Below are 13999 nucleotides of genomic sequence, written 5' to 3'. Positions count from 1 at the left end.
ACTCACTATAATTTAACCGTGCCAGGTTTCATATTTTATAGCCAGTATTGTATAAGAGGTGCCGGTACTCAATCAGTATGTCATAAGCAGTAGAGCATGAAAAGTGCCAGTTCTCAGAAGAGACCCACTTTAAACAATGGAGATTTGTCCCAAATGGAACCATATTCCCTATGTAGTGCACTACTTTTGACCAGAGCAAATAGGGTGCCATTTGGGACGCCCTGAATGTTAACCACAAAACGTGAAAACACCAGCAGAGTAGTAACATTACCTCCAGAAATGACAAACCACACATGTTAATGATTAGGCAATAAAACTGTTTATAAATAAAAAAAACTTTGTTTTTCACGTAATAAATGTAAGGTTTACAGGGTAGGAGACGTTAATACAGTAAATGATACAGAATGTTGATGTTAATGAAGAAAAAGACTAACATATTGTAATGTATTGAGAGATATGGGGAAACATAAGCAACATAAGGCTTCTCAACTTTCCTTTACTAAAATAGCCCTGTGTCATGCAGTGTTGGGGTGACCGTCATTGAAACTCTGGACCCTCCATTGCAACCCCTCTTTAAAAATCAACACAGTCCATTCTCGATGGGAGGAGGCTTAGAGAGAGAGCGAAAGACTGTAGAGATCCTATTAACTTACTATTAAAAAAAAAAAGTATATATATTCTATACTGTGGACAGGGTCGTGTTCATTAGGGCATGCAACAATTTTAAAACATTTAGCAACAGGAAACTAAAATTAACATTTCTTATTGGAGAAATATGCTCAAATCAGGAAGTAAATTGAAATTCCAATTCGCATTTTTTTCCACATAGATGAGCTTTGATTTCAGTTTACTTCCCGAATTGAAATGGAATTGACCCCAACCCGGGTGTCGTGTAATATATTGGCGCAAGGTTCAGCTTGTATACTCTTCATCTTCCAATATTGATTGCACTGATTAGTTAGAGCAGTATCTGAGATTACGATCACAATTAACATGGCTGCTACTTAGTGTACAGCAATGAGAAGTACCATTACATCTGTCAGATATGATAGACCTAACAAATGTATATCTATATGCATGGGGCTTGCAGTACATATTTGCTTTGATTGGAATTTGGACAGAAACGTGATCAATTCCCAAATGAATGTTGAAATATGTCTATCCCTCTTAATTCCTTTTCATATATGCTCTCTACTTTTCTCCATATCTCTCCTTGTATACAGACAGCTTCTGAGAAACTCAATATGGAAAGATGGAATATAAAAGCGTTTCCCCCCCCCCAGACGTTCATTTGAGTGAACATTCCATTTCGCCCCACTTGTGCAGCGCAGAGAAGACTCACAGAGAGAAACACCAACATCCTTAACACAATCCTGGGACATTTTCATTAGGCACCAAACGGAATAAAATAGACAGAGGGACGACTTGAACGACTTGAAAGAAATGCTCATTTTAGTTTCCTGTTGCTAAACGTTTTAAAACTGTTGCATGCCCTAATGAACATGACCCTGTCCACAGTATAGAATAATATATACGGTATATAGATACTTTTTTTAAATAGTAATTTAATAGGATGTCCACAGTCTCTCGCTCTCTCTCTGAGCCTCCTCCCATCTAGAATGGACTGTGTTGATTTTTAAAGAGGGGTTGCAATGGAGCGTCCACAGAAATTCAATAACAGTTGAGTGGGACGGGAGAAAATGACAAAAAGAAAACATTCAATTCCAACCACATATTGACTCACTCATATACACACACACAAACTGATGTGGAAAAGAACATTAACAAAATTGTCTATTAAATGGGGACAAAGGAGAGAGAGCTGCATCCACTCCGATTTTCTTCACTGACGAAAGTACAGGTGCCACAGGACTGGCGACAGACTGAAGAAGACCTATGCAGTTACACCCACGTTCCTCTTAGCACCACCTGTTTTTTTCTCTTAGCCTCTACTATATCCTTTCCTCCTCCTCCACCTCCTTTCTCTCCGTACCAGGAAGTTCTGAACACCTGCAGTGAGGATCCGCCCTCTGGATCACCTAACGCACACATCACATGACATCGACAAAGAACTCGCTGGGGTTGCCCATGGCCATGCGGAACGATTGACGCGAGGCGGTGAGTTCGGGCGGCACAGAGGCTAGGTCTCGGCCCGGGGGCGACCCAGGGGGGGCCGTGGTGGGGAGGGAGGGCGGGGGCTGGGCCAGCAGTCCGGGGGGTCCGTACACCAGGCTACCTCTGTGGGAGTGGGTACTGTGGACACTTTGGGCCAAGCTGTTCGGGCTGTGTGTGCTGCGCATGCTGTGCTCGCTAAGGAGCACCACCACTGAGCGCTCGCTGGGGGGCTTCTCCCTCCTCAGCTCTGATTCGTTGCCGCTTCCTGTCGACTTGGACTCCCCACCACCTGCCCCCCCAGCAGCCGCTTCCTTCTTACTGCCACTGCGGTTGGACCCGCTGCTACAACTCCCTGCAAAGGAGAGAGAAAGGGAGAGAGGTTGAGAGTTACAGGTGTAAAGACTACACAGGGTATTAATGTGTGTATGTCAGTCCAGACATTTTGTTTGGCTTTCAGTTCTGCGCGTGTTTCTCTGTTAGTTTCCGCGTGTGTCTCGGAGCATCTCACCTTCGCTGTGCTGGCTGCCTGCACTGCCCCCCCCTCCAGGTTGGCTTCGGGGTGGCTCTTGCAGAGGGTGTGGGATTGGGTACTGGTAGGGGAAGGCCAGGGGCCAGGGGGCAGCCCCAGGATGGGGCAGGGGAGCGAGGGTGTCCTGGTCGGACGCCCCACTCGACCCATCGTGGTCTCCCAGGGAGAGGCTAGCCATATCTGAGAGAGATGGGAGGAAAGAAAATGGGAGGAGGGGAAGGGAGAGAGTGGAGGAGAAGACGAGGGAGAGGAGAGATAGTAGGACCGGCGGAAGGAGTAAAAAGGGATAAACATTACTCTCAACTTCAACATAAAAATATGTTGTTAAAGAAGAAAGAGTAAAGGAGAGGTGAAGAGTCATAAAGAAAGACATCTTGTGGAAGAGAAAGAGATCGTAAGACTCACTGCCACAGACGTCTCCGAAGATGTAGTAACACTGCTCGGAGAAGGTGATCTTGTTGACGGTGTGCCGGATGTAGCCGGCCTTCAGCAGGTTGCTGGCGTACTTCCTGGCCTCACGGCGGTCAGTGAAGCCCTCCATGTGATGGTAGAGCCAGTCCACCACATCCGAGCCTGGGACGGACACAGACAGATGGAGAGGGTGAGCGAGACCTTAACAAGAGTCCCTATGAAAGCGAGACAATACAGACAGAAAAGAGCAGAGTTAAGAGAGAAAGAATACCTATGAAGGCGGAGGGGATTGTGATCTTGAGCCACATCCTGTCTCGCACTTCCAGGCCAGACGCTAGATTGGCCATCGCTTTGGCAATTGTTGCCATGTCGCTGTGAACGGATAGATGAAAGTCATCAAACCCTGGCAGGGAAAGAAGAAAAGAGAGCAACAGTCAGATAGCTGCAGTAGTGAAACAACCCAGCAGGCAAAACTGAGCAAAACTGGTTGAAATGACATCCTAACAACATTATTTCAACCAGTTTCGTCCACTGGGAAACAAAAAGGGAGCCTTTCATTCATTCAGCAGCAGCAGCAGCAGCAGCAAGCGGGAACTGAGGTAAGCAGAAGTGGCGGTCGTGCAGCGTCCCAGCAGGCATTTATTTGATTTGTTATGTCATCACGGTCAGGTTACTGACTGAAATAGGACACGTTTTTCTACATGTCTTTTTAGAGACCAGAAAAATACATCTTGCCTGATTGTAATCTTGACGTTGCTTCGACCAAAAAACGACCAAAATGTGTTTTTTTCCCACCAGGAGTCGATGTCGTTGAAAAAATTAAATTTTTACCTGGTTGTAATCTGGTTATCTGACGTCACAACCACATTTCAACCACAACCTTTTGTCATTAGGTTGTCCCATGCCAACTTTTGCCCGCTGGGGAGGGTGGAGAGGGAAAGGGGTGACTTACGCTCAGTCTCAGGGATGGAGCTTGAGATGGAGGAGCTGATGGTGCTCATAGAAGGACTAATACCGTACACTGGGTACGCCCCTGTCATTGCTGCAGTGTGGGACACCCAGGCAGCAGGGTCTATGGGACGGATCGGCTCACCTACACAGAGAAAGGGGTGTATCGTCTCTGTGGGACATGATCTAGCTTGAAGACTGTAAGTAATGCTAAAACACATTTACATCGATTTTCCCCCCATGAAAACAAATGAAAGAATGTCAAATATTAGAGGTGACATTTGATCTTCCCAAGAGGAAAATATATCCATCTGAGGAAGTGTTTAAAAAGTCATTAAATCTAATTACATGATGCTGTGTGAGGACTCACTTCTCGGCAGTGTGAAGCATCCTCGAGGGTTAGGATCCCAGCACTTAGCCACAGTCAGAGTAATAGGACTGTCAACAATTACACACAGCAGACACTCAGTTAACACACTGTTTATAACACACACACAAACATACCAGAAGCAATGTGCGATAGTATGTATCAGTGTGTAGGTTTCAGTGTGTGTGAGAGACTGCACCTTACCCTGGCTTATGCACAATCTCCCTCAGTACTCTTACTGCATCATCATTGCTCATGTTCTCAAAGTTAATGTCATTCACCTGGGAGAAGAGAGGGAATGAGAGATGGGGGATGTAGAAAAGGGAGAGAACGAAAGCAGGCAATCCTACCAACCAAGTCCAATTAAAGACCTCAAACCATCCCTCTTATTCTCACTATCTTGTCACTTAAACACCAGTGGAATAAAGTACTTAAGTACAAATACTTTAAAGCACTACTTAAGTAGTTTCTGGGGGTCTCTGTACTTTATTATTATTTTATTTTTTAAACTTTTACTTCACTACATTCCTAAAGAAAACAATGTACTTTTTACTCCATGCATTTTCCCTGACACCCAAAATTACATTTTGAATGCTTAGCAGGACAGGAAAATGGTCCAATTCACACATTTATCAAGAGAACATCCCTTGTCATCCCTACTGCCTCTGATCTGGCACTCACTAAACACAAATGCTCACTAAACACGTACCCCTGGCTGTCTGTAAACTATGTCTGAGTGTTGGAGTGTACCCCTGGCTGTCGGTAAATTATGTCTGAGTGCTGGAGTGTTCCCCTGGCTGTCTGTAAATGATGTCTGAGTGTTGGAGTGTACCCCTGGCTATCTGTAAATTATGTCTGAGTGCTGGAGTGTTCCCCTGGCTGTCTGTAAATTATGTCTGAGTGTTGGAGTGTACCCCTGGCTGTCGGTAAATTATGTCTGAGTGCTGGAGTGTACCCCTGGCTGTCGGTAAATTATGTCTGAGTGCTGGAGTGTTCCCCTGGCTGTCTGTAAATTATGTCTGAGTGTTGGAGTGTTCCCCTGGCTGTCGGTAAATTATGTCTGAGTGTTGGAGTGTACCCCTGGCTGTCTGTAAATTATGTCTGAGTGTTGGAGTGTACCCCTGGCTGTCTGTAAATTATGTCTGTGTGCCGGAGTGTTCCCCTGGCTGTCTGTAAATTATGTCTGAGTGTTGGAGTGTACCCCTGGCTGTCTGTAAATTATGTCTGTGTGCTGGAGTGTTTCCCTGGCTGTCCATAATTTTAAAAACAACAACATTGAGCCGTCTCGTTTGCACAATATAAGGATTCTGAAATGATTTATACTTTGATACTTCAATATATTTGTTCAATTACATTTACTTGTGATACTTAAGTAGTATTTTACTGGGTGACATAGTTTTACTTAAGTTATTTTCTGTTAAGGTATCTTTTCTTTTACTCAAGTACGACAATTGGGTACTTTTCCCACCACTGTTAAAACATACACACTCTTAACACACACCTGCAGCAGCATGTCTCCAGGCTCGATGCGTCCGTCGGCGGCCACCGCCCCTCCCTTCATGATAGAGCCGATGTAGATTCCTCCATCTCCTTTCTCGTTACTCTGACCCACAATGCTGATGCCCAGGAAGTTATACTTCTCTGCGTGGAGGGAGGAGGAGGAAAGGAGGAAGGATAAGTAATGACAAGAGAAAGAAAAAGTGTTGAACAAAAAAAGGATACCTTCCCCTACAGAGTGAAGGAGAGGTATGAATCCCTCTTCAAAAAGGGAGTCTGGCCTCTGGTCTCGTATTCACAAAGCTTCTCGGAGAAGGAGTTCTGACCTACTGGTTGAATCAACGTTGTTTTTCAGGGGTTGAATGACTTGGAAACAATGTGATGACGTTGAAACAATGTGGAAAGGGCATTTAGTCTCTTTTTTCACCCAACTTTTAACCTAAATCCTGGTGAAATGGTGAAATGTGTTGTTGATTTCAGGTTAAATTCGTGGTCGTTGACAGCTCAACCAAATGTAAATCAAAATTAGACGTTACGCTGACGCCTGTGCCCAGTGTGCGGCCGCTGAATCTTTAAGGCATAAGACACTAAATATATATAAAACATCATATAGACGTAAACTTATATACATGACACCGATATAGGCTGACTGTACTACTCACCCATATCTAAAGTGACAGTGATGATGTTCAGTGACATGCTGGAATCTGTGACGCTGCTGAAAGAGGACGTCTGGACAGAAAGAGAGGGGGGAGTAGAGGAATGACTGAAAGAGATAGAGGTGAGGACATGCACAAGGACCACTGAACACAAAGCAAACTGGCATCTGTGTGGTCTGTGTGTGTGTCTGTGTGTGTGTGTGTGTGTGTCTTACCCTCTCCATCCGTGGCGCTTTGGGTTTCCGCCGTCGCCGCCGATGTCGTCTCACGAGCCTCGACGACGTGCTCTGCTCCGTGGAGCCACTGAACCTGTGGGTGATGACATCACAGAGGTGACATAACTCACTCCGGTGTCATGACACACAACGCACACTCATCTGCCAGTGGTTAAAAGGCCACATGTGATTCCATACATTTGAGCCAACCATAAATGTGGCCATTGAGCTGAAAGAGAAAAGCAACAGTATTTAGTGTGGGTTTTCGAGAGCATATGATTTGTGGGAGCTTTAATAAGAATTGATAGGGATCACGTAGAGTGTATACATCAAGTGGATGCTCAAGGTGGTCCATTTTGTCATGTGAGAGGATACATTTTTTGGTGTCTTGGGTACATGTATGTGAGTGTGAGTATAAATGAATGAGTAGTCAATCCCCTCCCTACCACTTCCTCTTGGCTCTAACCCTTCAGGGCCTATTGCAACCAACATTGGCAGCAATGAACAACCTTGAGGTGATCTCTACGTGTTACAGGGAGGTTCCACTCAAAATACAACCCAACATGATTTTTTTTCATCTGTCGTGGCTGTAGTTGATTTTCCAAGTTTGGGGATATTTAGTCCCCTTACTGAGATAATTAAAAGCCATATTTTGTTGATTCATCTGTGTTTGTGTGTGGTGCTCACCGACTGGGTGCATCATCGTCTTCAGAGTCGAAGAAGCTTGTCGTCTCCAGCTCAGAACTCATCAGCGTTGACGAGCTCTCATAGCCCGCCAGCTCCGGTCGCCGCGGCTCCCGCTCTGGACGCGTGTGACCATTCAACCTGCCACCTGAGGAGGACGCCAGACAAGCGGAAGAGAGGAGAGGTCAATCGGGTAGTATTCAGTAGGCACCAAATGGAAGAAAACGGACTGAAATAGGAAGGGAGTACCTGGACTTGTCCAATAAGAAATACAAATTATTTTTCAAAACACCAGTTTTTTTGTAAGCAAAATGTTTTGCTACGGTGTGTCCTAATAACATTATCAATACTCCGGCCTCCCGGGTGGCGCAGTGGTCGCAGTGCTAGCTGTGCCACCAGAGATTCTGGGTTTGAGCCCAGGCTCTGTCACAGCCGGCCGCGGCTGGGAGGTCCATGGGGCGACGCACAATTGGCCCAGCGTCGTCTGGGTTAGGGAGGGTTTGGCCGGCAGGGATATCCTTGTCTCATCGCGCACTAGCGACTCCTGTGGCGGGCCGGGCACAGTGCACGCTGACCAGGTCGCCAGGTGTACAGTGTTTCCTCCGACACATTGGTGCGGCTGGCTTCCGGGTTGGATGTGCATTGTCAAGAGGCAGTGCGGCTAGGTTGGGTTGTGTTTCGGATGATGCATGGCTCTCGACCTTCCCCTCTCCCGAGTCCGTACGGGAGTTGCAGCGATGAGACAAGACTGTAACTACTACCAATTGGATACCACGAAATTGGGGTGAAAAAAGGGGTCAAATACATATATATTTTTTTATATAAAAAAACTATCAATACTAATCAATGAATATAATCAATGATGTCATACAGTACATAATTACCTTTTCACACAATGTGCCGACCTGAACCAAACTGTGCTGGTTCCGATATTTTCTTTTCAGCACGGTTCAACTATGGTGGTTGTGTAACCAGGCCACCTCATTATGGCTCTGCTCAAGGTTCAGAATCACGTCTCTTTGATTTCTCACAACCTCGCTTCGCCTACTTCATAGTGTCAGAGTGACGTCTACAGAGCAATGAGGTAGAAGACCTCACCCCCCTCTGACATTTTGATAAGGAGGCGAGGAGAGAGGATGCAAGGAATCGAGGAAAAACCTTTGAGGTTCACCCATTGACTCTTTGGGGTCAGGTGCCCTAAAAATAGTGGACTGAACCTTCAACATCAAAATAACACGTATGGCCACCCATGATTCAAACCCTGCCATTAGGCACAGATCTAGGATCAGCTTACTCTCCCAACATCCTTTAAAATAAATCTTCTTCAGGATTGGTGTACCCCACAAGACATGCCACCAGAGGTCTCTTCACAGTCAGAACAGACTATGGGAAGCGCACAGTACTACATAGTGTCCCTGCGGGACGCTTGAGCTAACGTAGGCTAATGCGATTAGCATGCGGTTGTAAGTAACAAGAACATTTCCCAGGACATAGACATATCTGATATTGGCAGAAAGCTTAAATTCTTGTTAATCTAACTGCACTGTCCAATGTACAGTAGCTATTACAGTGAAATAATACCATGCTATTGTTTGAGGAGAGTGTACAGTTTTGAACATGAACAGTTATTAATAAACAAATTAGGCACATTTGGGCAGTCTTGATACAATATTTTGAACAGAATATGCAATGGTTCATTGGATCAGACTAAAACTTTGCACATACACTGCTGCCATCTAGTGGCCAATATCTAAATTGTAACTGGGCTGGAATAATACATGATGGCCTTTCTCTTGTATTTCAAAGATGATGGTACAAAAAAAATACAAAAAACGATAGTTTTTTTCTTTGTATTATCTTTTACCAGATCTAATGTGTTATAGTCTCCTGCATTCCTTTCACATTTACACAAACTTCAAAGTGTTTCCTTTCACATGGTACCAAGAAAATGCATATCCTTGCTTCAGGGAATGAGCTACAGGCAGTTAGATTTGGGTATGTCATTTTAGGCAAAAAAAATTTTTTTAAAGGGGCTGATCGTTAAGAGTTAAGGGGAATGCAAAATAATTACTAGATCAGCATCCATGAGCAACCTCCTCCTATTCCTCCGATAATAAATAGCAGTATCAAAAGTGCTCTGTGTCAATATATGCAGGGATACTGGATATGATATAAAATCTAGTAGTGAGAAAGGAATTATATTTTTTGGTGGGCATAATAGACCATGGGCCAGAGGGCCACATTTGTCCACTTTGTGGCGAAAGGTAGCCCAGTGGTTAGAGTGTTGGACTAGTAACCGAAAGGTTGCAAGATCCAATCCCCGAGCTGACAAGGTAAAACTCTGTCTTTCCGCCCCTGAACAAGGCAGTTAACCCACTAGGGTCAGTGAAAATAAGAATATGTTTTCAACTGACTTGCCTAGTTAAATAAATAAAATAAAATAAATTAAAAAATGTAAAAGTAAAATGTTGATTTTTATTAAGGTCCATGTCTGTGGATTATATTTGCTATGATTACCACTTATCAAAGGTAGCTAAAATGTGGTTATCACTGTATTATATGTTATGACGCCTAAACAATTAGTTCGGCCAACAGGATTGAGATTACATTCTCATACTAAGGTAATTTATACACAGTGTTATTAACTTCATAATACAACATAAATTAAGGTACGAATCAAATTAATTCGTAATGACATCTATGGGCTCACCTTGGGGGGTTCAAAGGTAATACATGTTTATTTTTATTTATTTCACCTTTCTTTAACCAGGTAGGCTAGTTGAGAACAAGTTCTCATTTACAACTGCGACCTGGCCAAGATAAAGCATAGCAGTGTGAACAGACAACAGAGTTACACATGGAGTAAACAATAAACAAGTCAATAAACAATAAACAAGGAAAAAAACGAGTCTATATACATTGTGTGCAAAAGGCATGAGGAGGTAGGCAATAAATAGGCCATAGGAGCGAATAATTACAATTTAGCAGATTAACACTGGAGTGAGAAATCATCAGATGATCATGTGCAAGTAGAGATACTGGTGTGCAAAAGAGCTGAAAAGTAAATAAATAAAAACAGTAAGGGGATGAGGTAGGTAAATTGGGTGGGCTGTTTACAGATGGATTGTGTACAGCTGCAGCGATCGGTTAGATGCTCAGATAGCAGATGTTTAAAGTTGGTGAGGGAAATAAAAGTCTCCAACTTCAGCGATTTTTGCAATTCGTTCCAGTCACAGGCAGCAGAGAACTGGAAGGAAAGGCGGCCAAATGAGGTGTTGGCTTTTGGGATGATCAGTGAGATATACCTGCTGGAGCGCGTGCTACGGGTGGGTGTTGTTATCGTGACCAGTGAACTGAGATAAGGCGGCGCTTTACCTAGCATGGACTTATAGATGACCTGGAGCCAGTGGGTCTGGCGACGAATATGTAGCGAGGGCCAGCCGACTAGAGCATATAGGTTGCAGTGGTGGGTGGTATAAGGTGTTTTAGTAACAAAACGGATGGCACTATGATAAACTGCATCTAGTTTGCTGAGTAGAGTATTGGAAGCTATTTTGTAGATGACATCGCCGAAGTCGAGGATCGGTAGGATAGTCAGTTTTGCGGCGTGAGTGAAGGAGGCTTTGTTGCGAAATAGAAAGCCGATTCTTGATTTGATTTTTGATTGGAGATGTTTAATATGAGTCTGGAAGGAGAGTTTACAGTCTAGCCAGACACCTAGGTATTTATAGATGTCCACATATTCTAGGTCGGAACCGTCCAGGATGGTGATGCTAGTCGGGCGGGCGGGTGCAGGGAGCGAACGGTTGAAAAGCATGCATTTGGTTTTACTAGCGTTTAAGAGCAGTTGGAGGCCACGGAAGGAGTGTTGTATGGCATTGAAGCTCGTTTGGAGGTTAGATAGCACAGTGTCCAAGGAAGGGCCAGAAGTATACAGAATGGTGTCGTCTGCGTAGAGGTGGATCAGGGAATCGCCAGCAGCAAGAGCAACATCATTGATATATACAGAGAAAAGAGTCGGCCCGAGAAGTGAACCCTGTGGTACCCCCATAGAGACTGCCAGAGGACCGGACAACATGCCCTCCGATTTGACACATTGAACTCTGTCTGCAAAGTAGTTGGTGAACCAGGCAAGGCAGTCATCAGAAAAACCGAGGCTACTGAGTCTGCCGATAAGAATATGGTCATTGAGAGAGTCGAAAGCCTTGGCCAGGTAGATGAAGATGGCTGCACAGTAGTCTTTTATCGATGGCGGTTATGATAAAATGTATGCATTTTGGGGTACATCGAGACAGAATGGGCAGTATTGGGATGGACTCTATTATCACATGGTACCCTACATGATAACTACACCAAATTTCACACTGAACAAGGAACCCACTGGGAAAGTTTTTTTTGCCATACAGTGATCGTAGATTTTGCTGGGAAAGCTGGGAAATGTCTAAACAATGATGCCTAGCTATTGCTGGTTATTCCATAGGGTACACATTTTCCAATATGACCATCAACAGGCTCTATTGGATTGGTCTGACATTGCTAGAACTCTCAATAATATTTGTATTTACGATGTATCCCCATCAGCTGCTGCCAAGGCAGCAGCTACTCTTCCTGGGGTCCAGAAAAATTAAGGCAGTTATACAATTTTAAAACATTACAATTCATTCACAACATATTTCACAACACATTAAGTGTGTGCCCTCAGGCCCCTTCTCTACTACCACATATCTACAATACAAAATCCATGTGTACGTGTGTGTATAGTGCGTATGTTATCGTGTGTTTGTTCGCGTTGCTTCAGTCCCGGCGGGTTTCATAAGATGTATCTGTTTTTTAAATCTAATTTTACAGCTTGCATGAGTTACTTGATGTGGAATAAAGTTCAATGTAGTCATGGCTCTATGTAGTACTGTGCGCCTCCCATAGTCTGTTCTGACTGTGAAGAGACCTCTGGTGGCATGTCTTGTGGGGTATGCATGGGTGTCTGAGCTGTGTGCCAGTAGTTCAAACAGACAGCTCAGTGCATTCAACATGTCAACACGTCTCACAAATACAAGCAGCGATGAAGTCAATCTCTCCTCCACTCTGAGCCAGGAGAGATTGCCATGCATATTATTAATGTTAGCTGTCTTTGTACATTGAAGGGCCAGCCGTGCTGCCACTGAATTTTGGCCCATTCCTCCTGACAGAGCTGGTGTAACTGAGTCAGGTTTGTAGGCCTCCTTGCTCGCACACGTTTTTTTAGTTCTGCACACACATTTTCTATAGAATTGAGGTCAGGGCTTTGTGATGGCCACTCCAATACCTTGACTTTGTTGTCCTTAAGCCATTTTGCCACAACTTTGGAAGTATGCTTGGGGTCATTGTCCATTTAGAAGACCCATTTGCAACCAAGCTATAACTTCCTGACTGATGTCTTGAGATGTTGCTTCAATATATCCACAATTTCCCTCCTCATGATGCCATCTATTTTGTGAAGTGCAGCAGTCCCTAATGCATCAAAGCACCCCCACAACATGATGCTGCCACCCCCATGCTTCACGGTTGGGATGGTGTTCTTCGGCTTGCAAGCATCCCCCTTTTTCCTCCAAACATAACTGTTACGTTCCCCAGTTTCTGTGTTCTGTTTTGTATTTGAGTGTGTGTTTCAGGAGATGGCTTCCTGAAGTACTCCCCAACCAGCTGATTGGTCAACCTCAGGCTAATTGGTGATTGGAGCTGACCCCGCCCCCTCGTCAAGAAGCAGCTGACACTAATCACCATTGCCACCTGAAGATAAAAGCCAGTGTTCTGCCCCAGGAGAGAAGGAGAGGGGAGAGAGATGAGATTTGGAGTAGAGATTTGGAGATTGAGAGAAATTAGATTGTGATATAGTGTTGGTTGTGTATCAGAAAGTGTGGTATGTACTGTTGTTGTTGGTAGCAGTTTAGCTATGTCCTGTGTTTGTGAGTGTTTGTGAAATCGTTAATAATTACTCTGTTTCATTTGTTCCCAAGGGGGAAGGAGAAGGCACTTTGGGAGTGCTTAGGCAAGAGGCCCGAGGGCATACATATACCCGTAGTATATTTACTGTCTATGCACACTAGGTAAGACCTGGGCGGACCACCCCCTGTATTTTGGTTAGGGCACCAGGCGGTGTTAAGTTAGGTAAGTTAAGTGGGTAGGCAGGTTAGATAGGAGAGGGGAACTTTGATATTTACTTTCTTTGCTTTGGTTCCGTCCAGACCCTTTTCCCCATATTACCGTGTAAGAAAATAAATCCAAGTAAACGGTAAAATCTGCTTTTGTGTCATCCTTGCTCGCACCTACGGTCCATATCTCTTGCACTTCAGAGTTGAGTTATAGCAGGGAGTTGCGTTCCCTCTTCTCAGAGGCGTGCGTAACAATAACGATGGTCATTACGGCCAAACAGTTCTATTTTTGTTTCATCAGACAAGAGGACATTTCTCCAAAAAGTACGATATTTGTCCCCATGTCCAGTTGCAAACCGTAGTCTGGCTTTTTTATGGTGGTTTTGGAGCAGTGTCTTCTTCCTTGCTGAGCAGCCTTTCAGGTTATGACGATATAGGACTCGTTT

The 13999-nt window shown here is 44.4% G+C and overlaps 1 protein-coding gene across 2 annotated transcripts in view; it reads right to left on the bottom strand.

Moving 5' to 3' along the window:
* Positions 1–296: 296 nt before the first annotated feature.
* Positions 297–13999, bottom strand: part of LOC129821737 (segment polarity protein dishevelled homolog DVL-3-like) — a 65348-nt gene continuing 51645 nt past the window's right edge. For both annotated transcript variants that reach the window (XM_055879353.1, XM_055879354.1), the window contains exons 5-15: positions 7429–7573; positions 6742–6835; positions 6530–6599; positions 5872–6011; positions 4575–4651; positions 4374–4441; positions 4008–4148; positions 3327–3458; positions 3050–3217; positions 2624–2824; positions 297–2467 (exon numbers count right to left, since the gene is read on the bottom strand). In XM_055879353.1, coding sequence (XP_055735328.1) covers positions 2052–2467; positions 2624–2824; positions 3050–3217; positions 3327–3458; positions 4008–4148; positions 4374–4441; positions 4575–4651; positions 5872–6011; positions 6530–6599; positions 6742–6835; positions 7429–7573 — 1652 coding nt within the window. In that variant the 3' untranslated portion in view covers positions 297–2051. The remainder of the gene's footprint in view (positions 2468–2623; positions 2825–3049; positions 3218–3326; positions 3459–4007; positions 4149–4373; positions 4442–4574; positions 4652–5871; positions 6012–6529; positions 6600–6741; positions 6836–7428; positions 7574–13999) is intronic.

The sequence above is a fragment of the Salvelinus fontinalis genome, chromosome 24 (genome assembly GCF_029448725.1).
Source record: "Salvelinus fontinalis isolate EN_2023a chromosome 24, ASM2944872v1, whole genome shotgun sequence".
Taxonomy (NCBI): Eukaryota; Metazoa; Chordata; class Actinopteri; order Salmoniformes; family Salmonidae; genus Salvelinus; species Salvelinus fontinalis.
The sequence above is the reverse complement of the archived record's forward strand: the minus strand, read 5'-3'. Positions and strand labels throughout refer to the sequence as shown.